At 35.5% G+C, this 24,152-nt stretch overlaps 3 protein-coding genes across 4 annotated transcripts; 1 reads left to right on the forward strand and 2 right to left on the reverse strand.

Annotated features, from left to right (window-relative positions):
• The first annotated feature begins 1,373 nt into the window (after window positions 1-1,373).
• Window positions 1,374-6,038, forward strand: LOC113762476. Its single transcript, XM_027305940.1, has 7 exons — window positions 1,374-1,837; window positions 3,403-3,498; window positions 3,635-3,793; window positions 3,913-3,973; window positions 4,957-5,081; window positions 5,416-5,532; window positions 5,738-6,038. The coding sequence occupies exons 1-6, from the start codon at window positions 1,445-1,447 to the stop codon at window positions 5,473-5,475; spliced, it is 894 nt and encodes a 297-aa protein (XP_027161741.1). The 5' UTR covers window positions 1,374-1,444; the 3' UTR covers window positions 5,476-5,532; window positions 5,738-6,038.
• A 1,369-nt stretch (window positions 6,039-7,407) lies between these two features.
• Window positions 7,408-14,734, reverse strand: LOC113762190 (vesicle-associated protein 1-2). Its single transcript, XM_027305514.1, has 8 exons — window positions 14,457-14,734; window positions 14,237-14,307; window positions 14,032-14,113; window positions 13,319-13,434; window positions 13,066-13,230; window positions 12,883-12,978; window positions 9,601-9,678; window positions 7,408-7,907 (listed from the first exon to the last, which is right to left on the reverse strand). Exons 1-8 carry the CDS (start codon window positions 14,506-14,508, stop codon window positions 7,797-7,799), a joined length of 771 nt encoding a protein of 256 aa, XP_027161315.1. The 5' UTR covers window positions 14,509-14,734; the 3' UTR covers window positions 7,408-7,796.
• Window positions 14,735-20,795: 6,061 nt separating this feature from the next.
• LOC113762329 lies at window positions 20,796-23,545 on the reverse strand. Of its 2 annotated transcripts, none has more exons than XM_027305724.1 (2): window positions 23,441-23,545; window positions 20,796-22,028 (listed from the first exon to the last, which is right to left on the reverse strand). In XM_027305724.1, exon 2 carries the CDS (start codon window positions 21,972-21,974, stop codon window positions 20,991-20,993), a length of 984 nt encoding a protein of 327 aa, XP_027161525.1. In that variant the 5' UTR covers window positions 21,975-22,028; window positions 23,441-23,545; the 3' UTR covers window positions 20,796-20,990. The 2 variants fall into 2 exon arrangements, with proteins under 2 accessions (XP_027161525.1, XP_027161526.1); XM_027305725.1 differs by lacking the exon at window positions 23,441-23,545 and adding an exon at window positions 22,576-23,149.
• Between the last annotated feature and the right edge of the window lie 607 nt (window positions 23,546-24,152).

Below are 24,152 nucleotides of genomic sequence, written 5' to 3' on the forward strand. Positions count from 1 at the left end.
AAGCCACCCAGTTCCCAGTTCACCACCTGCACCAACAAGTGCCAGTTACAAGTCAATCTTTGCTCAACAAATTCTGCACTACGAAAACAAAGGCCACAAACAGCAACAATTTCATCATTTTCTCCTTGCGTCTTGTTTCTTCCAACTTTGCCTCCAACTCTCTTAATCTCTTCGTCAATATTTTTGTGTGTCTCACTAATTTATCGCACCTCTCGCAACTGTTTGTATCATACCACTTGAAATAACCACAGCCGCCACTACCATTATGGTTCAAAATTACCTCTTCAAATTTCACATTTTTTAAAAGAAAAAAGAAATAGAAATCAGGCACACTTACTTCGTAATAAGCGCAATCATAGAACCTCTTTCTTGGATTTTCAGCTGTCCACAACGTCTTCACCCTAGCTGGTACACCGCAATTACAAGTTGGTGGTTCTGCCATGGAGATGAAACTTTGCTCTTGGGTTTGGTTGAAATGAAGGAGAAGAAGAATTTTGGGAAGCATTCGTCCTTTACATTTTGGTTTTGGTTAACAGATAAGTGGTTTGGTATTTTTATCCTTGAAAAGTTGGCCACGTGGTGTGCGCGTGAGATATTCCGGGCAAAAATCAGTCGGAAAAGTGAAAAGGGACTTAAATTGATCCTTTTTTATTTGCTAAGGACTAAATTGATCATTTTCGATCTGAGGGACTAAATTTTCACATTTGCAATATGTGAGGGACTACTTGTGCAGTTCTCCCAAAATTAAAATCTGAAATATAAAATTTGAATCCATTAACTTATTGAATTGTAAATACTAAAATCCTAATACCCATTCTGCATCACCATGCATTCTGCGTTAAGTGATCAATCACTTATTTGTTAGAATAAGTTTTACCTACACAATTCAAATAATTTAGAGACAACTCAAAATTTACTTAGACTAGTGCTAAAGGCACATCCATGTGTGTGCAATTTAAAAATAAATTAATTTTTATGAAATTTTCTTTAATGAATTGATAGTTATTTTGGTAGTTATGTCAATTGATAGTTATCTTGGTAATTAAGGATTAATGAATAAAATTAACATCAAATTAACTAAGGATTAATGGAAAAAGTTAACATCAAATGAACTCCACAACTCTTTATTATTGTACAGATTTTTTTTTTGTTATCAAACATATCTGTTAATATCTTAATACATGTTAATATCTTCATCCGTGCTAATTTGAGTTATCAAACAAACCAAGTTTACATGAATATAAAAAAGTAAGATTGAATAACTGATTAATTAATTTTTCACAAGAAAATAACTAAAATGTAATTATTAATGACCCCCAACTTTTAAACTTTTTTTTTTCCCCCAAAAGACCGGGGTTACGAATGATTCTCGATCAGGAGTTCTCAAAAGTCAAAACCCCAAGCATCCGACGAAAAGAAAATAAAAAACCCCAGTTGCAGAAAAATGCCCAAGAGCAAGAACTCGTATTCGATTTCTGATGAAATTGAGTCGGCTCAGAGATCATCGAGCTCGGAAGAGGTCGAAGTCCCAGAAAATAACGTGGCCCAGAAGAAGAAAATTACCGAATATGAGAGGCAGAGAATGAAGAGGATTGAAGAGAACAGAGCAAGAATGGAGGCCTTGGGTTTGAAGAAAATGGCAAATTCTTTTGTGGGTTCTCTTACGAAATCAGCCAAGGAAATGGTTGACAAAAAAGGTAAAAGAAAAATGGATGATGATGATGAAGAGTACAGACCTTCTGATGAAGGTGAAGAAGAAGCATTGAGTTCTTCAAGTGAAGATGATGACACAAATGTTGATGACGAAGACTATTCTGGGTCCAGTGCCAAGAGGAAGGTACTAATTATTTTCATTTAAGGTATGGTTGGCAGTTTCTGGGGTTTATGGTGCTAAAAGATTTGATTTTGAACCATGTTTGAATAGTACTACTTTTGATTGAATTGCTGTGGTTTATTTTTTCTTAATGATTGTGGTGGTATATGTTACTGTGTGCTTGCTAATAATAGAGGGAAAAACGTTATGGTGGAGTTGTAGAGTGGACTTTTAATTGGTTGGATTAGTATTGGAGTTAATTAGATAGTTTATGTTCTTAGTTTTGCTTCATAAACCAGGAGAAATTTTTCTTATCAGGATCATATTGGATACAACGAGTCGAGAGTTCCTCCAAGTTTTTTATGTATTGGTTTCAATTTAAACACTAATGTTGTGTTTGGCATGATTTAATGAAGAGAGAATCTGGGAGTTGAATGACAGTGTGACTGGTCTCTTTTTGGGTAATAGGGGGATTAAAAAGCCAGTTATGCACACGTAAAAACTCTTGCTTGAAAAGAAAACCCTTATACTGAAACATCTTTTTTTCAAACTGCTTTCCTTTTATATAATTTTTAATTTTTTGGGGAAAGGGGCGGTTTGTGTGCTGGTGGGTTAGGAGAAAACGAACTTCCTGTTGAGGATTTGATTTTGAGAAAAAGGAGAAAGAGAGAGAGGAAAGACATTTCTAGAGGTGAATCTAATTGTATTGGTGTTTGTCCTGTTGAGATTATTTCCATGCAACTTAGCTTTTCTAACCACAAAGGTGGATGCTGATCAGTATATACTAATTTCTATCTGTAATAAGCATTTTGAAAGTTGAAAGCAATTGTGTTGAGATGTTTTTGCCACCTTGGTTATTGGATTTAAAGAGGCTGTCCTTTAGAATGTAGCTAAGGTATGGTCAGGTTTCAAGACCTCGTTTTAAGTTATTTGATAAACTCTGCTTGCAGTTAGTGGTTGGCAAGCAGCAAAGATGAATTGAATGTTAATTTTTTGCTGCATGTATATACTAATAAAGGAGAGAAATTAACTTTGAAAGAAGATGAAATAAGAGAAAAAAAATTACAATTTTAGATGGCATTCTTGGATTTATCTCATATTAACTGTCGGTTTGGGTTCACTTTGCAGGTGGTTATATAGATTTTAGTGATATCACCACTTGCATGTCTTAGAATTATGTCCTTCTCAGTACAAAGTGTTTTTTAAACTCAAGCTGTATAGAAGCTCAACTATTCATCCTAGTTGTCGTTAAACTTTGTCCTTCATCAAGAACTTGCATTCATGACTTTTTCTTTTGTATGCATTTTGTTAGATTTAGTTCCACGAAGGTGAAGTTGCCTCAGAGCAATGATCTTTATAGCCAATTTATGGTTTGCGTGCCTGTGAGTTTTTTGCACATCAACAAAATGCTCAATTATTGTTAGAGTCCATGTAGGCTCAATCTGATAACTTTTCAGTTTTGGAGTGCCTTTACAGTTGTATGTTTTGGGTCATCCCCTATATTTTGATTTGACGGATTTGCTGATTTTGATATCCAACATGCTCAGTTGCTGACTCTAATGTTCTTTCCCTTGAATCTCGTCTTCCAGGCAAAGAACAGAATTCAGATGCCTAAGAAAAATGTTACCCCTCAAAAGCCTGTGAATGACTTGGATTTTGTTGATGATAATGACGCTCTATTGCAGGTGGAAGCTCTAATAACTTAATTGATGCATGTTTCTTTTTGATGTAATTTCTTAAACTGTCATTTGATAATGAATCCACCAACAGTTTCTGATAGTATGTTGCTTTCCGCACTGATTTTCAGTTTTTATGTTTCAGGCAATTGCTCTTTCACTTCAAGATTCTGCAGGGTTTTCCAATAGGAGGACTGGGGCTTCTCAAAGCTCCACTGGCTATCATGTAAACGGTAGGACCAATGAAGGAAAAGAAAATAGCCACGTTCAGGAAGATGCAGGAAAGATAAAGAGAAAAAAATCAGTGCGTCTCAGCTTAGACTGGTGGCTCTACTAGAAGAGCTTTTCTTTTCCTCTGTCTTGTGTGATATTTCTCATTTACTCCAGACTTTAGACTTTTTTTCTTTCATTTGTGGTCAGCAGATGAACAGTCGGGTGCAAATGACAGAAGATGAACTGATTCTACACTTCTTTCAGTTTGATGGTAATGGTGCATCTGTTTTATAAGATTTTAAGCTATTGTCAGAGAATTCTGAAGTTGCTATAATATAGGGTCAAGGTATTCCTGAAGACTTCAGTGTGTGTTTATTCATGAGTGGAATGCAGCTATAAGCATAACAAGTAAATAATGTCATAGGTATTTTGCACCTGAGTAAAATTCTCTTCCAATATATAAAATGGATCCTTTGCCATTTATGGAGCTCAGAATAGTGGCAATTTCTTCATTTGCTACTTCAGATAAGATGCTCCTATCTATTAAACCAAACATGTTGAGGAATTAGAAGTTTTTTGTTTTTTTGATTGCCTGATTGGGCATTGGCACTACATTACATGTTAACCTTGATAGGAAAAAGTGGATCATCACTAAGAGGCAAGCAAGGGTGTCTGCCACTCATCAAGAAGTCAAAAGGATCATCCCTTTATGCAATCAAACAAATATATTTGATTTACCCAAGTCTTGAGAGTATAAGGCACTTGATATTATATTAAATGCTTTTAGGTAATGTGTGACAAATGGAAGATAGAAGTATCAGTGTTTGACATATAAAGTTCTTTTAGTAATTGGATGCGTGTGTGGCTGCGTATTTACCAAAAAGTGCTCATTTAATTCATGTTATAATAGTTAGCAACGTCCATTTTGGTGTAGTTGAAAACAGTTTGCTGTATTTAATTAGTGATGAAGTTTACTTTTTCTTTTCCATATTTTCAGAGTTAGGAGCATGCGGAACTTTACATTTCCTTTTCCATAAATCAGACTTAGGAGCATGCTGCGGATGCTTGCCCTGGAGCTCCTTGTTTTACATTCTTTAGGAATATAAAATAACTGCAACATTATCAGTGTTAAATGAAGTTGACTGAAGTTTCCCTATGTTTCTTATTATATTATAGAAGATTCTTTTACTACTTGTACTCTCCATTTGTTCCACATATCATTAACATTCTCTTCTTGTGTATGTTGTGTTGCAGAAGCGGGAAAAGGGGGCATAACCCTGAGAGATCTAAGGAGAGTAGCAGTTGCCCATGATTTTACATGGTCTGACAAGGAGATGGCAGATATGATAAAGTGCTTTGACATTGATGGAGATGGGAAGGTCACTGCTTTCTCTCTGTCATCTGACTTGCCCTTTCAGGGTCCCTGATGAGTGTCCTAAGATATGGAAAATAAAGTGGCTTGGAAGTGTGCTGAAATATCATTCGCCCAAACCTTCCGCCTAGCTTGTGTGGTGTCAAGTTTACCTTCATATGATTGAAATTTAAACTATCCTTTTCTACCATTTCCTATCTGTCCATATTGTCAGTTTACCTTGGGTTAATATAGTTGACCTTTACAACATTTAGAAAACTTTTCCTGGAAAGAAGTTCTTGATTTGCCATGGTTTGTGTTTTCACTGACTCATCCAGGCCCTGTAACTCACTTTCTTGCAGCTAAGTCTTGATGATTTTTGCAAGATTGCTGGTCGATGCAGCATGATACAGGCATCCTAAATTGCTGTGATGGGTGTGAATGGAATGATAAGCTTGGAACTTATCTACTACTACTAGGTATGGTAGCAAATAGGGATTTGCATATTGGGACAGTCAATGCTCCATATTTCCTTTTTATCTGTTATGGCAATCACTAAATGGAAATCTTGTGAAATTTGAAAGCTCTTCATTTCAGCTGGATAAGATGTGAAGATGACTTGGTTATCATGTTGGGATAGTGTTTTGAATCAATTACTGATCCTTCGATTTCTGCTGATTTCAGGATGCTTTCTATACTTGGATGCAAGGCTAAATGGTAGAAATGCTCCAAAGTGATTTTGTAGGGGTTTGAAACATTAGGGCTTTTTAAAACATGAAAGCATAATTTGCAAATGGTTGTGCTGGACTGATTTAAAGTTCCAAAGCTTCAGAGTAGCTATAGCAATTTAACCAAATATCTGTAATTTAAAGCTATATCCTTTTCCAATGCAGGATCCTACCATGTTAACAGTCTTATTAACAAGATTGTAATTAAACTGTTGTTAGTGTTTATCTGTGTTGAGCTGATTGCTCCTTATTCTCTATTTTGTCTTCTAAACTCACAAACATTCCCTCTGACATTGTGCTTCTTGATCCACTCATCCACTGCTTTAAGGTTACAATGAATTCCCTCCTGTGGCTAACCATTTTCGGGCTGTTTTAGTTGCCAAAAGTAACCTCATTTGGCTTTTGTACAGTGATCTTGCTCGAGGCAAGGAAAGGAGTACATCTTTATTTTGCATTTTTAGAATATTTTGCTCCTGTAATCCAATTATGTGGGGGTGAATGTCCCACATGCTACATGTGAATGAATGTGCAGGCTGTGCTTGGTTGAGAGCTTTAGTGCGGCGAAGTTTCCTGTTAGTCCAATTCGTAATTCCCAGACTTGTGAATAAGCTCATCTTTTCCCTCCATGAGTGGCGGAAAATCAAAAGAATCTTCCGATTGATTAAGTCAAACGATTGAATGCAGCCTCGACAAACTCACAATGAAAACTCTGTCGATAACTAATGGTAAGAAGTTTTCCGGGGATGCAGTTTCATGCGGTGATGCAGATGTCAAAACAAGAAAGTCAAAACTTCAGATATTTCTTTATTTTTTTACCAAAGCCAGGATGACTTTTGATCATTTTACAAACCTAAACTCCGAGAAAATCACAAAAGCCGGCAACTCTTGAGGTTCCTCAGGAGACTTATAAACTAACCCAAAACCCCCCCCCAACACTCGATGTGGGATAACTACCTTAAGCAGGGCAGCTGCTACTAAGACCTAAAGAGACTTCACTAACTCCGGACAGGCAGTTGTCTTTTTTACCAAAGCCAGGATGACTTTTGATCATTTTACAAACCTAAACCCCGAGAAAATCACAAAAGCCGGCAACTCTTGAGGTTCCTCAGGAGACTTATAAACTTTTTGCCAGATATTTCTTTATTGATCATTTGCTTTTGTTCTCAAAAACAAATTATATTTTATTAGTCTTGTACTTTTGCAAACAAGAAACTTTTTAAGGGGGAAAAAAAAAACCAAACAGTTAACAATGCAGGTGCTATTTGTTTACTCAATTCCAAAAGTAATTCAATTCGATTTCTACTATTGTTCAAATCAGACAAAATTCTGAAACTCAAAAGATGAAAAGCCTCGTAATCTTATTGATGGTTCCCTGAGATTGGGATAGTGTTATTCTTGGTTAAAACTTAGAAACTATTCTGGTGTGCTGACTTGACACCCTCAATAACTGATGGCTAATGTAAGTTCTACGAACGCATCAAACCACGGCAGCAGATTTGCAGCGTGCTTAATGAAACTGAAAGAACAGATCATGAAGGTTCCAAATCGAATAGTTTAGCATTTAGCATATGCTGTGTAGTATACACGTTAACTAAACCCTCAAATGCTTGGATAACAAATCAACAATAGACAATGAGAAAATGAATCAATAATTGTTTATATCAGGGCCACAAAGAGGAAAATTAAGTATGACCACTCAATATAGGCGCGTGCAGGTCTAACTGCTACCGGGGCAAAAGCCAACAAAATGCATGACAAAAATTATGTCCCTCTCATTGAGTTACCAACATAACATGTTAAAGCAATTAGTCACACAATGAATGCTCTAGAGCCCCAAAGGCAATAAGAAAAACCCATCAAGCACCTTCTTAAGCATGTTTCTAAAGTCAATCAGATGGCTACACACAATACAGAGCTCTTCCCGATCAGTTGTACTTCTGTCTTCAATGATCTAAATTTTTTTGAAACAGGCTACGTAACACATGATATTGCAGGTTATGCAAAACCTCCATTGATTACGTCCTCTTCAAAATATAACCCAGGAGAAGGCCAAGGAGACCCACAATAATGACATACATTAAGGGGATGCCACCACGGCTTCTGTTACTTTCACGCCTCAATAGATCCTGTAAATGACACGACAAAGGTCAGAGAGTTAGAAGGCAGAATATCCCAAGGCTTTCATCTACATAAGCTATTGACTTTGAGATATTTCTTATAAAAAAAAAAAAGATTTCTAGCACCATATCCTACTGCCCCTTCTCCTACCCTACAGATACCAAACCATGAGAGATCAGAAGCAACCATACAGGCCAAAACGCAAAACAGAGAAATCAAGGGGAAAAAAAAAAAGAACTCAAGACAGTGGGCATCAAATGAGCTATTTCTGAATCGACGGGACCTTTGCACACAAAAATTCACAATGAAAATCAATAGATAAAAATAGACCAATCCAGCAAGCCATCTCTAAGCCTGGGGTAAAGCCAAGGGGCAGATTTCTGAGAGGCACTGACAAATCTAAACTGCATCTGGAATCTTTTCAAACATCAGGTTTTCCAGACTATCATTCTACTTGTGTATATCATTTGCAGAATGCTCAAAAACATCATTCGAATATCATACAGAAATCTATCAAAGTTATTGACATATCTAAACTGCATGTGCTAAATGCAAATCTTGTCAAACATCCAGGATTTCTAAACATGAGCAATTTTGTTCCTATAAAGTAAAATTATTGCAGAATGTTCAAAAAGTTTATTGTAATCTTACTATCCAGAATTGTATAACAAATCTAAGTCATTAAATAATTGCAGAATTTTGTTACACAAGCTTCAGCTAGTTCAATTTTCCAAGTCACCAAAATGGATGTAAAAGGGCTGAAAAATAGGGGTTCTCAGGTATATGCTTCAGAAAGTGGCATATTTCCATTCAGAATTTCTCCTGGTAGTACTTCATCTGGTACAATAAAGGATGCCAACATAATATCCCGATTTATGCATATGATACAGCTAAGGGGCAATCTATTACAGGTCCATAAAAATCCAAATTTCCCAAGCCAGTAATTTCACTCAAATTTCTCATGTAAAGCAATCCTAATTCAGCATAGCAGCTGCACTTACTTTTTGACACATTCAAAATAGGTACTCACCCACTACTTGGCTCAAAATAAATTGGAATTTAAAAAAAAAATCCAGGTGTTAATCAAAAATAAAATAGACCCTGTTTTTTCCTAAAAGAATGAAATTAAAACAAGGAAATAAGAGTTATTGATCATAAACTATCCTAGAACATTTCACAATACAAATTCATGCATCCTTCCTCAGGCTCAAGTGAATGAATAATATGTATTCATGTTGTACAGCTATAGCATGCGCATCTTCCTATAAAAAACATAGTCCAGTGGTCTCTGGTTAACATTTTTCTTACAATATAGCTTATTCTGATTGAATCTTCATGGTCATTATATTAGGCCATTTTTTCATATCTTCACGCTGAAAAATAGTGCTATTTGCTTCACTTGTCATGCCTAGCTGTTTAAAAACACTCCATATTCATTGCTATTTTTTTTTTTTACCTTCTCATATAATTCCACAAGGTGTTCATTGGTATTTGTGGACTTCTAGAAGTTCCTCAAGTGGTTGTGAAAGGAAAATTATAATTGAAAAAAGGACAAACTACATTCACTGGGAATGTCTCAGGTGAATACAATTCATATAATGCAAATCTGAATGACCAAATGTGGTACAAGTAAAACACAAAAACACCAAGGTGCAAAACACGGTGCAACTAGAGGGATCAAATGAGATGACTTTGTTTTACCAGTTCTTGCTGAAGCTTATTCCTTTGCTGAACAGCATAATTTTTCTCCTCAGTCAGCTTAGAAATGAGGGCCTTGACCTGAAACAAGGAAGCAAAATAGCAGTTCAGTTCAAACACATGATTGCACTTTCTGCCAAGAATCAGTCCATTATCCAAACAATAACCTAGACATGTGGATCCATAAAATTATCATAAAATGTCATGAACTGCAGCCAAATGAGTTATTTTGATTTTATTTCAAATTAAACATTCTTTTTTGAATTAAACTAATATAATGAATAGCAATCTCTGCGTAAGAGGCTCAAACTAAGGAAAAGTGTGAGCTAAATATAAAACAATAAAGCATCATAGTGACCTAAATTAGCAGGCCAAGTGAAAAACAAAAACTCACTTGCCATTTGCCCTGAACAGCTATCCCAGTTTCAGCTAATTCAAATTCAATGTCTAAGGTACCAAAAGTTCTTTCCCCTAATTAATTATGGTAACTTAGCATTTGCTGCTTGAAGTAAGAAACCATCAGCAGCTTTAGCTACAGTACCTTTGATTCCTTTTCTCTTCTACGTAACATGCAAGTAATTAGAATAGCTTATGTGGATAGGCTCAAACGAGAAACTTAGATGCGTAGCAAAAAGCCCCAGATAATGATGTTGGAGGAATATTTCTATTGCAAACTATTGATAGAAGAATTGTTTTTCTACATATCTCCAGCACCTAGAGTATATGCCCTCAAAAGTTCAAAGAAAGACGACAAACTTATTATAATCAGTGCCCCAGAGAATCCGAAAAGATCCACACACTATTCATGGGAATGCAAGTGGTCCAGTAGAGGGGCATGAAGGAAGAAACAAGAAAACACAACTGAAATCCCCACTTAAAAAAGAAGTGACAAATCTACTATATACTCCTGTCAAATAACAAGTGGACATGGAGAACTTCAATAGAACTTTCAGCATACAATTAAACCATGGCAGAACAAGATGGTTCCCAAATAAATGAGAAATTAAAAAATGATTTGTTAAATTTGTCAAATTCAATTACAATAAGGCAAAGTGCTTTTATCAAACAAATGTCCAAAGTTTAGCACCCACAGCAAATTAAGACTCAATAATTATAATAATGCTACATAAGCAAGAAATTCATAGTAGGGTCTTAGCACATAAAATCACGCAACACAATTTACGAAAAGCAGCTGTTAATGCCAGACCAATTATTTTCCAGCCAAAGCAAATTTTCTTTACTTGACAAAATTACCCTCCAAGTCAAATCATTTCTCTCACTAATTTTTCATGGGTCTCTCAAACCTCTCTCTCCAATTAGTGTCCGGCTCAAATCCCCCCTTGCCCTGCTACACCTCCTGCTCCAATCCTCCACATCCAGCCCCTTCAAAACTATTTGAGGCATCATCCTCCCAGCCCCACAAACACCATGGCATCACCCTGCCTTCCCATCCAATGAAATTTATCTCTCCCTTCCTGCTGCAACCATGGTTGGCTGTCACAGTCGTGATATCAGACACAGTGATTCCACATTGGTCGCAAATTGGGTGATACACACACTTTAACATACAACGTTCCTCAAAAATTGACAAAATCATTAAAATAGAAAATATACCATAACAAGCACAATGATCAAATTAGATTTGCTGTATGCCTACATTAATCGGGATAATCGGTAAATTTAACCAATAGCATAACAAGTATCACAAAGAAAATTGATTCTAGAATCAAATACACTGTTTTAGGAGACATATCAAATCCAAATATATGATAGAAATAATCATATGCTATATAATGTGGTGCAATACTATTATAAAGGAGACTAAATTACAACTCAACCTTAGCAATCAAAGTGACAGTGAAAACAAAAAAGAAAAGAACCTGATTAATAAAGAAAATAAATGGAGCCTCCAATTCCTTGTACCAAAAACAGATAATTCTAGGCCCACAATCTGCCGTCTAGCTACTTGGGCTGAAATGGGTCACCATAATAGTCCAAGTTTCCAAGACCATTCAAATTTATTTTCTTTACAAAATCAACCCATCCCATCCCTTCCATGATCCTTCTTCCTTCTCCTTCTGCCTGCCTCTGTTTTCTCCTCTTTCGTTTCCCTTCTCAAACCTATCCCTGAATGAAACTTCTTTACTTTTACTGAAAATTATCACAATTTTCACCAAATATCAAATAGGTGAAGCTGCTAATCTTAAAGAAAATATCCTTGCTCCTCTATATTAATAGGTCGATGATTACTGTTAATTTGGTCTCTGCTACTGAAGCTCACTGATTTCCAAGACGACTCAGTAAGACTTGGGCAAGTCTCATTGATATTTCGTTTCTCTGTGCCAACTCAGGTGATATCGGCCAATTTTGGACGAGTTGTCATGGAAATGGATAAATCAGAGTGTCGGGTGTCGGTCTCGTAGCGGCAAGCCTTGATCCAGTTATGTATCATCCGAGTCAATTCGGACTCGGATGATATGGCGAACTATGGCTGCCACCTCTACTCTTCATCCCATGTGCTTATCTATCTATGATTGTTATACGAATTTGGGTGCTTTGTTGAAGCTTCTCATATAAATCCTACGTTGAAGCTTCTTATATCATCCGAGTCAACTCGGACTCGGATGATATGGCGAACTATGGCTGCCACCTCTACTCTTCATCCCATGTGCTTATCTATCTATGATTGTTATACGAATTTGGGTGCTTTGTTGAAGCTTCTCATATAAATCCTATGTTGTACAATTTCAGGTGGTTTACCACAAGTAATTAGTACTATATTACCCCCAGAAATGGTACTATATCATTTATTGAGACATTTCAAAATTCTAATCTAATGCTAGATTTGCGCTTTAGTTGATGATCACTGCTGACTGTGAAAGCAACAGCGTTGAGCTGAGGGAAGAAAGTGAAAGCAGAGACGAAAGAGGAGAGAGTGGCGAGATGAGGGGAGGCTTTAGGTAATGAGAAAATTTGATATTGCCGAGGGGGACAAAAACATATAGTGCAAATTTGCTCTGGCCTGGACAATAATTCATGAAATTAACACTAGCCTTTATGAAACTATATTCAAAAGTTAAGAAACCCAAGATGAGAGTAGTGATTCAAATAAAATCAATGCCCTATGAGTCAGGGAAGAATCTTGTTATCAACCAATCCTAGAAATATTAAATAGCACAAGACAAAACACCCAGTTATCTATAAAATAGGACACCAACAATTAGCCTCCTACCAACAGAGAAAGTATCAAATTATCAGTAAAAAATAGAAAGAGTATGATATGACCTCTGAGGAGTTGTCTACCGACTCAACATTTGATTTTAAACCCTGTGCGTCAGCATGTGATCTTAAAACCTGTGGTTCAGCAAGAGTTCTTGTACCCTGCAAAAATTAAAGTACATAAAATTGTCATTCACATACAACTCCTTCAAGTTCAGTTTAAAGCATAAGGACATCTCAGGAGCTCACCGTACTAAACTCAGATGCACTGATGGTACCATTGTCCGAAACTGAAGCCCTCGGAGATGAACCTTCCTCAGATCCCTCTCGCACAGGTGATGGTGGTTGTGGAGGTGCAACATATGCAACTCTCAACTTGATCTCCTCAACATTATGTCCTTCCTCCTTATTAAACTACAACCAAGGAATTCACATGAACCACTCTTGTTTTAATCGCACACCGTGAAATATCAAATGACTCACATGCTATGATGAAATTTACCAAATCGGATGTAATATCCTTGGCCGTAGCTCCTGGACTTGCAAGTACACTTTGGACTAAGAACTTGTCCTTGCATTGCATATCCGCCGGAGCCTCCTTTTGCGCTTGCATTGTTACTGACACATGTACAAATACCAATATGTCATCCGTCTATTTCACGCATAAGAATGCTCGTACATATATATATATATATATATACACGCACCAATACAAGATAATTATTTTTTTCCCTTAATACTAGCGTAAATATATTAGGCTTTGAAGTTCTACATTTGAAATAATAATAAAAGAACAACCATGTAAACCAATCATTACGAGTACACTTTTTCTTTGTAATCAGATACCAATATGTCATCCGTCTATTTCACGCATAAGAACACTCGTACATACACACACACACACACACACACACCCCAATACAAGATAATTACTTTTTTCCCTTAATACTAGTGTAATATATTAGGCTTTGAAGTTCTACATTTGAAATAATAATAAAAGAACAACCATGTAAACCAATCATTACGAGTACACTTTTTCTTTGTAATCAGAAAAGATGCAGTCTCCCGATAAAGCATAGAAGTTTTTGTTATGGTAAACAGGAAATTCTTCCCAGTAGTCAGCTCCACTTTAAACACAAAATCACTCAAACCACCCTGCCTACAGCCACAAAATATACACCTATACATAAACGCAGAAAGGAAAGAGAGAGAAACCTATAACATCGCAAGTAGAGTGAGGCATGACAACTCCGGTGTTAGGCCGTACACAGTACTTCTTCGGATTGGTCGTTTTCACCTGTTCGCAACAAAATACAAAAAAATAGTTTAAAAACCATGCTTCTGCTCAATTAGGGCACAAGATTCAGCAAAACATACTTGCAGGATTCTATGCGTGAAAGTGAAAATTAATTACAATTACCTTGAACGCAACATAGTTATCGCTTTTGTTGGTTAATTGCATAGAGCATGAGATCTGCTTCCTCAATTCGACTTACCAAATCAAAAAACACACGCAAAAAAAATTGATTAAAGCAAAGAAAATCAAACTGCAGATCTGAAAAGTAAAATAATTCCAAAAAATTCAAGAACAAAACCAAAATGGTAGCTTAAGAGCCTGGATAGAGAGAAAGAGAGATTACATGGAAACTCGAGCTCTTGAGGTTCGATTTGAAGCAATTCCTCGTTACTCATTGTTAATACGATCCTCTATTAGTTACTTAAAAAGAGAGTAACTGTTACTTTTCCGGCCGAGGTTACGGCTAAAAGGGACTGAAAGTTGTTTCCCGGCAATCGGTGGAGACTGAACACTGGTTTTCCGAGAGAGAGAGAGAGAGAGGGAGAGAGAGAGGGGTAATGGGTTGGAATCGATCTGGAGAGTTATGAATAATTTTTAAGTTCTTAAATGAAGCGTAGAGAGGAAGCGTGGGACAGTCGCGTTTTGTCTTTGTGTTGGATGCCACACGGACTTGCTCGGCTATAAGTCGTTCTATACAGACAACCGCTTTAGATTTTGATGAGCTCTCTCTCGGGTAAGGGCTTGCGTTTTGCTTGCTAGCCGAAAATTTTTAAAAAAGAATGGAATTTGTTTGGATAGTTTCTATATCTCAATTAATATTTCGCTTGCATCATAAACACATTTCCCAACCCACCTTTTTATATTCCCAATCACCTTTTCATCTCACATACATCATATCACAAAAAGTGTTACAGTAATTATTCCAAATAATATTTCAAATAATACCCTATCCAAACAAATTTTTTTTGTGGAATGTTTTTGTTCTTTTTTTTTCCGATCTATTTTATGATTTGTATACGTAGAATACTGTTTAACACTTTTAATTTGTTTCATAGCTCTATGAAAATATGTGATTCGGTTTGATTACTTGAAATTGTGATTTAAAGACGTCAAAAAATTAAGAGAATTTATCGGATTTTAGCAACGAGGACTTATCTTTCTTTTGTAAACTAATATTAATATATATTAATATACATATTATAAAACAAATTTGAAATAAAAAATATTATATATATAAATAAATATTAATATATATATAATATAAAACGAAATTGAAATCGAAAAATCTGATTTCTATTTTGGATGTCAAAAACTTCATTACTGAATTCAAACCAAATTCGCATAATTTGAAATCGAAAATTCCGAATTTTTTTGTATATTTGGAGTTGTTTTTGATATATTGTTTGGATATGGTGTTTTTGGAGTTGTTTTTGTTTGTGTATTACTGTAGCATTGTAGATGAAAAAATTATTTTTCAAAAATGCTGAATCCAAACGGAGCCATATGTATTGTCCTTATTTGATGAAAATGTTCGGTAGCAAGACAAAATTAACACATGAACCACGAGTAACGTATCAAAGATAATTAAGAGAGCTTTCACATTCAGAAGAATTATCTTCTTTATTTTATACCATTACGTGTTTTTTGGGGGGAGGCAGAAAATCTTTAGAAATTGGCAACTACTATTTGAGAAATATAGGGAAAACTGTAGAAACCTCCCCTGAGGTTTCTAACACTTGCACTCACATCCCCTGTGGTTTAAGAAATTTCGCACACCTCCCTTAAACTTACTGATTCTTTGCATATTTAGTCCAAACGATTAAAATATTGTTTTAAAGAGTGAAATGCGAAATTTGTGCTAGATTTGCCCTTTGTGCTATTTGCCAAGTAATATTAGCAAAGGAATGATAAAGTACTACAAATTAATTAACAATTAACAAACTTTAAGAGATGTAGTTTACGTGTAAATAGGCATTACCTATTCAAAGTACCAACTTTTTATGGAAATTTTACTTTCAAGCATTTAATTTATGATAAATACATCAATGTCTGTAAGTAAAATTTAAAAAGTGTTACAGTAATATTCTTACAAAAAGGAAACTGATAGGTTATATATTTAATATAAATTAAATATTTTTTAAAAAAAAAATGGCCCATAAAGTATTAATTTTTTATGACTTTCCTTCATTATATGAATAAAGTATTAGTTCTTTATGGGTATTTTATTTTGAATCATTTAATTTATGTTAAATACATAAATGTTTGTAACTAAAATTGAAAAAGTGTTACACTAATATTTTTACGAAAGGGAAACTAGTTGGTTTTGTATTTAACAAAAATTAAATATGTGAAAGTAAATACAAATTTAAATAGAGGTTTCAGATTTTGAGGCCATATCATGTGAATAGAGGTAAAATACAAATCTTTTTTTAAATTTAAATTGCCCGATAGAGATTTTGAGACCATATCACGTGAATAGAGGTAAAATACAAATCTTTTTTTAACTTTAAATTGCCTGATAGAGGTATCAAATTTAAATTTGTATTTACTTTCATATATTTAATTTTTGTTAAATACATAACCTATCATTTTCTTTTCATAAAAATATTAGTGTAACACTTTTTTAATTTTAGTTACAAACATTTATGTATTTAACATAAATTAAATGATTCAAAATAAAATGCCTATAAAGAGCCGATACTTTGTTCATGTAATGGAGGAAAACATAAAAAATTAATACTTTATGGTCATTTCTTTTTTTTTTTAAATATTTAATTTACATTAAATAGATAACCCACCGGTTTCCTTTTTGTAAGAATATAACTATAACATGTTTTGAATTTTACTTATAAACATTGATGTATTTATCATAAATTAAATGTTTGAGAATAAAATGCCCATAAAGAGTTGGTACTTTGAATAAGTAATACCTATTTGCCTATAAACTACACTCCTTAAAGTTTATTAATTGTTAATTGATTTGAAGTACTTTATCATTCTTTTGCTAATACTACTTGGCATGTAATACAAAGGGCAAATTTGGCACAAATTTCTCATTTCACTCTCTAAAACAAAATTTTAATTACCTGGACTGAATATGCAAAGAATTAGTAAGTTTAGGGGAGGTGAGTGCAATTTTTTAAATCATAGAGGAGGTGAGTGCAAGTATCAGAAACCTCAGGGGAGGTTTCTGCAACTTTCCCAAAAATATATGATTCCCTTCTTCAGCATGTCAATCAGTCAATCTCTGTAACTTTTCTCCTTACTTATGACGATTCCTTTGGGTTTCGTAGTGCCTGAACCACATGCAAACAACCCAACACGTTATAAAAGGGAGAGCTCTAACCCCTAATTCCTTTTAAGTTTCAACCCACAATTCCTTTTAATTTCCTTACCAACCAAATTACCACCTCCCTCAGCAAAGCATCAAGAGTTTCTTTGCAAATTGGGCATGCAACCGTACCAGGAATAATGTGTTCGCTTTCTACCGGGTGTTCGTTATTCCTGAAAAACTTAAAAGGGGAAGACATACGATATATAGAGTGGCAAAAACTACTTTCATAAATTTGATATATGCGAAATAAAAAAATTAATTGAAAAATACGTTTACAAAAAGTGTAAATTTTTTTTGAAAAAAAATGGCAATCCAAATAGAACAATTTTTTTTTCGGTATTTTTAAGAGCAAGGATAGCTTGGAAGCAAGCATTTCGATTGTCTTTTGTCAGTAGGTTTACTCAAAGATTCAATTCGCAGTTACACAATTTAATTAGAGCCAGGGAACATGTACATATATAATAAACATAACTTCAACACAAAGAAATTTTTCTACCATAGTCGTGTTCTAATTATTGCGTATAAGCAGCCTTCGTTCTCAATACAAGTCTTCCACCTTCTTTGTTTTCTCCTTTTTGTTTCCTGTGCTAGAACTACAAACGAGTCGAGTCAAATCGAGTTTTGATCTAATTGAATCGCGTATTGATTCAATTTTATCAAACTCGAATTCAATAAGCTGTCAATCTAAAGCTCGAGGTCGAGATCAACTTAAATTCGAGTCGAGTTCGAACTCGAGCTCGAGTTTGAAAAAATAAAAAATAATTATTTTATTTATTTTAAAAATAAATAAAATAATATTTTTAATAAATAATTAAAAATTATGAATATATATATAATTTTATTATTAAAATAATATATATATATATATACACTCGATCTCACGAGTCGCTCGTGAACTAACGAGTTGGCTCGTGAACTAACGAGTTTAATATTTTAACTTCGAATTTGATTTAGCCAACTCAAACTCGACTTGAATTGCTCACGAACGGTTCGATTCGTTTGTAACCCTACTTTGTGCAATCTTTGTTTAGGTGAGATAAATTGCAGAAGGGGTTAGGAGAAATTTTTTTTTTCAATATATTGCTGATGCTACGAATTCATTACATGCTAGTGCATGAAAAATATCTTAAATATGCATCAATTGGTGCTACTTTATAACATTTTGACATCATTAAAATTTTTGTTGTCTCGTACATCATTACCTGACTATTGTTCCTCTATCTCCCTTTTGCGGTAGATAGCTGTGAGCGTGTGATCATAAAAGAAAAGAAATATGCCATTTTGTAGAGTCAACAACAGTTCAAAGTATCCTCTCCGTCCCAAATTACATGTTATATACTTCCTCCGTCCCACTTTGATAGTTTTGGTTATTTTTTCACATAGTTTAAGAAAAAATAGTTAACTTTATTGGAACAATCAATTTAGATATCTATTTTTCTAAAATACCCTCACATTAATTAGAGTATAACTTTATGGAAACTTGAATTGATGGTAAAAAGAGAATCAACTCTCATTAAATGGGGTAGGTTTATAGTAATAACAACTTATATTAAATAAGGATATTTTAGAAAAATTAAAATACAACTACATTTTTCAATTGGAAACTGGACTACAATTTGGGACAGACGAAAAAAGAAAACAGAACTATCAAAGTGGAACGGAGGGAGTATTTGCTTATATCACCATTACAATTTCCAATACACCTTTTTATCTTTCTAATTATTTTTTTATCTCACATGCATCACATCACAAAAAGTGCTACAGTAAAAATATTTCAAATAATTTACAATCCAAACACGCTATTTGATATTTCAACTTTTTAAGTATAGTGACTTGACGGTGATGTTAGTAGATTTGTTTTTAAAGTTATTTTTAAAAATTCAATTTTCAAATTTGAATCTAGTATGAAATGTAGATAAAGATGGGGTAACATTGAAAAAAATAGATCAAAAGTAATTTTAAATTTGATAAGATAACCAACATTTTGAAACACCCTAAAATGGAAAGGAGTAAATCTTCAATCCATGCTCCACCGGATATAAATATTCTTGTTCATCAAAGAAGAATTTTTCTTCAATTGGATCAAATGATGAAAATTACCAAAAAGAGAACAGATCTTTCCTGAAAGTCGTCTTCAGAGATTCCTGTGTCATTTTGACCTCCAACATCCAATTTCCAAGGCTGAGATTCAGTCTTCTCTTCGTTTCGTGTGCAGCTACAACAATTAGATAAATGTTTGGCTAGAATTAGGAGCCAAGAGTGCCAAAAGAAGTTAGTACAATTGTTTTTAGTGCAAAAGGGAAGACTAGAGGAGCGAAGAAAAGTCGTACAACCGACACAACTAGAGAATCTAAGAGCGCAGGAAGATGGCCTTGGCCGCACGATCGCATATTTTGGTAAAATGCACTTTCTTCTTCTTATTACCAACTTTATGGTGTGAAAGAAAACCATCATCTCAACAAATTTGTCATCTGGAATCAGCGCTTTACTGATGCTCGTCTTTCCGGCATCTCAACAAATTTGGCCCACAAATTCCTTTGACAAACGCACTAATAGCAGTGGAGATCTAAATTAAAAATCCAATTTTTTTTTTTTGTCAGGATTAAAAATCCAATTGAAGGGCTCACGTGGGGCCCAAATATGTCTAGCCAGATACTGCAACTTTATCAAGTGGAAGGGCGAGCCTCAGGCGGTAGTTCGCTGATGGGATCTTTACTTAGAGGTTATCGTTTCGATTCCTGCCTAGCTATCGTGTGGTGCATTTTTGGGGGCGGGCTTTGTAGGAATTTTTCTTGATCAATCAACACCGGAAAATGTTCAGGTACTGTTGCTACTACAACTGCTCTTGCTCCACGCTCTTGAAGGTCAACATCTTGAACAAGTAATCAAAGAAGCCGATTAAGCAAACAAAAGCTTGTAAACATGGTTGAGCAGAAAACCTCATAGATCTTTTGACAAAAGAAAAAGAAAGACTCATAGATCATATAATTCTACAGTCTCTTTGATGTTCAATCTCCTCCTCTTTCATTAATATTGGGAGATTGAAAATGTCTTTCTTAACATGGAATCAACCATTTCCCAGTTAATACTCAATTGTCAAACTATATCCAAGATGAATGGAGCTAAGTATTTGCATGGTATCCAAGATGTTTACCAGTAGAAACAGAGGGCATAAACTGTAATCTCTATCCTTGAAAACGTCTGTTTTTATTACCAGCCAAAGGAGGCATATTATCTTCCTCGTTATTCCAAAAAATAGCAACCTCGTCTATATTTGTTGGGGTGTCCGTATCGTTAATATGAAGAGCTAAGCAACATTAGACTAAAGAAAAGCATGTGAAAATAAACTAAATGCAAGACAAATCAAAATTAAACATCACAAGTGCAATAACTGAGACATACACGCAATGCTTGAACATTGGTTTGCTCATGAACCAAACAAAGTATGAAGGCATTGCCTTGCTCTACGTATACAACCTATACCAATTCAGTTGTTACTTACAATTTGCTTATGCAGCCAGCAAAATGGCTTGGCCCTACAAACTAGTTACCACCAACAAGCACTGAAGGCTCTTTTTGACGACGATCACGAGCTGTAAAACCAGCATACCACGCAACCCTCATGAGCTGCATGCCAAGAACGAGCACCCACCAACAAACCAGTCCCCTGATGGTGTGCAACATCCATGCTGGTGCAGTGAGCTCACCTCCCAGCTTCAGCCCCCTCATCAGCTGCAATAACCGATAAGATTCATACACAACAGGGGTCACCAACCATACTGGCGACTGCCAGTGCCATGTAAGCATCTCTGTCAGTATTTGTACAGACAGAAGGAGAAGGTAGGGACCCAACAGAACCAAATATGATATAGGAGGCAGAAAAGGCTGAAGCAGACCCTTTTGAGAAGCAAACATCGTCAACAGCGGAACAACAAAGCCCATTATGTTTGCAACCATGTTCCAGAACTGATAACTAACAGGAGGCCTACTGCCGAAAACATGTCCAGAATTTTCTGGACGAGCACAAGAATCAGCTAGGAGGAGAAACAGGGATGCACCAAGATTAAAAATGCAGTCCAGTCCTGTCAATGAAAGAAGGCTGGCAATATTTGGGCCGAGGAAAATTGACGAAACTGGTAACCACAAGGTGGGCACCATGCCTGTTGCTAACAGAATGGGAGGTCCCAAAAGCCACACCGTCCATCTCAGGTAGGGGAGCAGCAACATTGGCCGATGACTTGCATCCTCTTTGGAATTTTTTGCTGTAGCTTCATCAGTTTTCTCTGAATTCAGGGCTTCAAATATAGTGCCAGACTTCTGCAAGAATCTACCTTCAGCATCGCTAGCAGGAGCATACGCAATCTCCGCAGGTTCCCACGGGGTCATATTTGAAGAGCAAAGAGCAAGGCGCTTGAAGCCTCTTCTTGTTAGTGGCTTTTGGAATTTCCACAATTTCAATTGCTTATGGTGGTCAGAGGATAGACTACCCACCGATAAGAAAGATGTTGAATGGGCTAAAGTTGCCATTCCTTCTGCCACGAATGAGCTCAACAGCTAAGATGGAATAATCCTGACACTTACCTGAATAAGAAATAAAAAAAATCTTCAGCAAGATTCAAGTATAGACTAAAATGAGAAAAGCTAACCGAGTGCATTTGCTGTATTACACAATATTTCCAGTTAAGATTCCAATGAAATCACAAGCAAAAGGTCCAAACCTCTTGGGGTGTTACAAAGAACTTACGCTACAACTCAAGGACTTTCAATGCCACAATCAGTAAAACCAGAGCACTGAAAGTATACTATTCATGTTCACCGTCACAGTGTCTACATTACCCAGAAGAAATGAGTTTGATTCCAGATTTGATGCTTTGAAACAATCATTTAGTCAATTAAAGGAAAAAAGTAAACCTCAACATAGTGTCCAAGCTGATAAAGAAATAGGAAGAAATCGACAAAGTTAGGATTTAGGATGAATTGAAATATAAATGGTTAGCCAAAAGGAACTTGATAGTCATTTTCAGATATACTGTAAAGATAATCATAGAAAATACAACACCATTCTATCATTGTATCTCAATCTATTCTCTAGTTCATTTGCTTCCAGCCCCAGTTTAAGATTGCCTACCAAGGAAGTTCCGGTTGTTGTCCACGGTTTTCCCCAATCAAGCTGAACTACATGACTCCACCATTTGGCTTAAAGAAGTACAGGACCAACAAAGTGATCTTTAACCAAGTAAAGAAGCTCAGTCATCGAACAGGAAAAAATAGTTGAAACAGGGGGGTACATGACCGTCTACTTTCTTATAAACTAATGGCTTTCACTTTTACGAATCCAACAAAGATTTCGCAATTTTTATTAGACCCGTTTTTTAATATAAAACCATAAGAGGTTGAAATTTCTTATCAATTAAATCACTCGAAGGCAAGCAGAAACATCTCAAGCAAATTCACGCAATCCCAGAACCTCAAAGATCAAACATAATAGATAAATTCTATGAAAACCAAATCCACGCCTAATTTCCTTATTGGTGAAATCTTTTTTTTTTTTTTTAAAGAATTTTCTGAAACTAGATGCACTCAATCAAGAAGTAGATCCAAAAGATAGTAACAAAGCTTTTTTCTGGAACCCATGAGAATCATGTCATCATTTTGGACCCAAGAAATTATTATGTAAATCACCTAAAGTTTGCATTTTCAAAGATTCTTTGTTTTTCCTATAGTTTGAAACTACCAAAACCTCCACCAAGATTATTGTATGATACGTTTTTACTGGAAAAGAAATTAAGTAATGTTTGCCTAAGATGAACTGGGGATCAGATAGAATAAAAAGCAATCAGCTATATGCTAAAACCAGCAAAATATTCAAACTCTTTTTGGGTTCTGTGTCCAATTAATCAGGTAGGAAATCAGAGAAGCCAAGAAACCAAAATTCAGATAAAGATACCGGAATAGTAATTAGCAACTAGGAAGTGAAAGCAAAGAGAAAGTACCATCGAGAGGTTAACCATTTCTACAATCTACCCAGTGGCAGTGAGGCGGGACTTGGGAGAACCAGAAGAAGCCCTGGTTATTTCCCAGTAATTGTCGGAATCAAATATCCTAATGACAAGTAAATGACGTTTTAGGACTGCAAATCAGCAAATGCCTCCGTGGAAATAAATGGGCTCACTTTCAATTATTAAGCAGCATTTTTTATTGGGCCTTGAATCATGTGAAGATTATTTGAGCCCAGAAAGGGTAGAAAAAAGTAAATTACACACAAAGAAGTTACGAAGAAGATTACACACAAAGGAGTTGATTACATTAGGACAAAAACCAGGCCAAAAAATCCCCTTGTCCCTCAATTAGAGCTGTTAATCGAGCCGAGTCGAGCCGAGTATTTGGCTGCCGAGCTCGACTCGAGTTTAATTCGAGCCGAGCTCGACTCGAGCTCGTTAGGAAAACGAGCTTTAAAATGTGCTCGAACTCGGCTCGTTAAATGTACATGTGGCTCGAGCTCGGGCTCGAGCTCGACTCATTTATCACAAACAAGTCGAACTTCACGAGCTCGAGCTCGTGCAAATTAACCTTAATAAAAACCTATAATTTTTAATTTTTATAATTTTAATTTCTAAAATGACAAATATGCCCTTCATTAACGAGCTACTCGAGTATCAAACGAGCCGAGTAAACGAGCATGTTTCGAGCTCGAACTCGACTCGT

This window comes from Coffea eugenioides, chromosome 2, assembly GCF_003713205.1.
Source record: "Coffea eugenioides isolate CCC68of chromosome 2, Ceug_1.0, whole genome shotgun sequence".
Lineage (NCBI taxonomy): Eukaryota > Viridiplantae > Streptophyta > Magnoliopsida > Gentianales > Rubiaceae > Coffea > Coffea eugenioides.

What these genes read in the sequence shown, in the direction of transcription:
- LOC113762329 (XM_027305724.1), bottom strand. Translation starts at nt 21,974, where the DNA reads ATGGCAACTTTAGCCCATTCAACATCTTTCTTATCGGTGGGTAGTCTA.
- LOC113762476 (XM_027305940.1), top strand. Translation starts at nt 1,445, where the DNA reads ATGCCCAAGAGCAAGAACTCGTATTCGATTTCTGATGAAATTGAGTCG. An exon ending in ATAATGACGCTCTATTGCAG is followed by an intron (nt 3,499 to 3,634) that starts GTGGAAGCTCTA and finishes TTTATGTTTCAG; the next exon opens with GCAATTGCTCTTTCACTTCA. An exon ending in ACACTTCTTTCAGTTTGATG is followed by an intron (nt 3,974 to 4,956) that starts GTAATGGTGCAT and finishes GTTGTGTTGCAG; the next exon opens with AAGCGGGAAAAGGGGGCATA.
- LOC113762190 (XM_027305514.1), bottom strand. Translation starts at nt 14,508, where the DNA reads ATGAGTAACGAGGAATTGCTTCAAATCGAACCTCAAGAGCTCGAGTTT. An exon ending in TCAAGAGCTCGAGTTTCCAT is followed by an intron (nt 14,308 to 14,456) that starts GTAATCTCTCTT and finishes TGATTTGGTAAG; the next exon opens with TCGAATTGAGGAAGCAGATC. An exon ending in CGGTAGACAACTCCTCAGAG is followed by an intron (nt 9,679 to 12,882) that starts GTCATATCATAC and finishes TCCTTGTTTCAG; the next exon opens with GTCAAGGCCCTCATTTCTAA.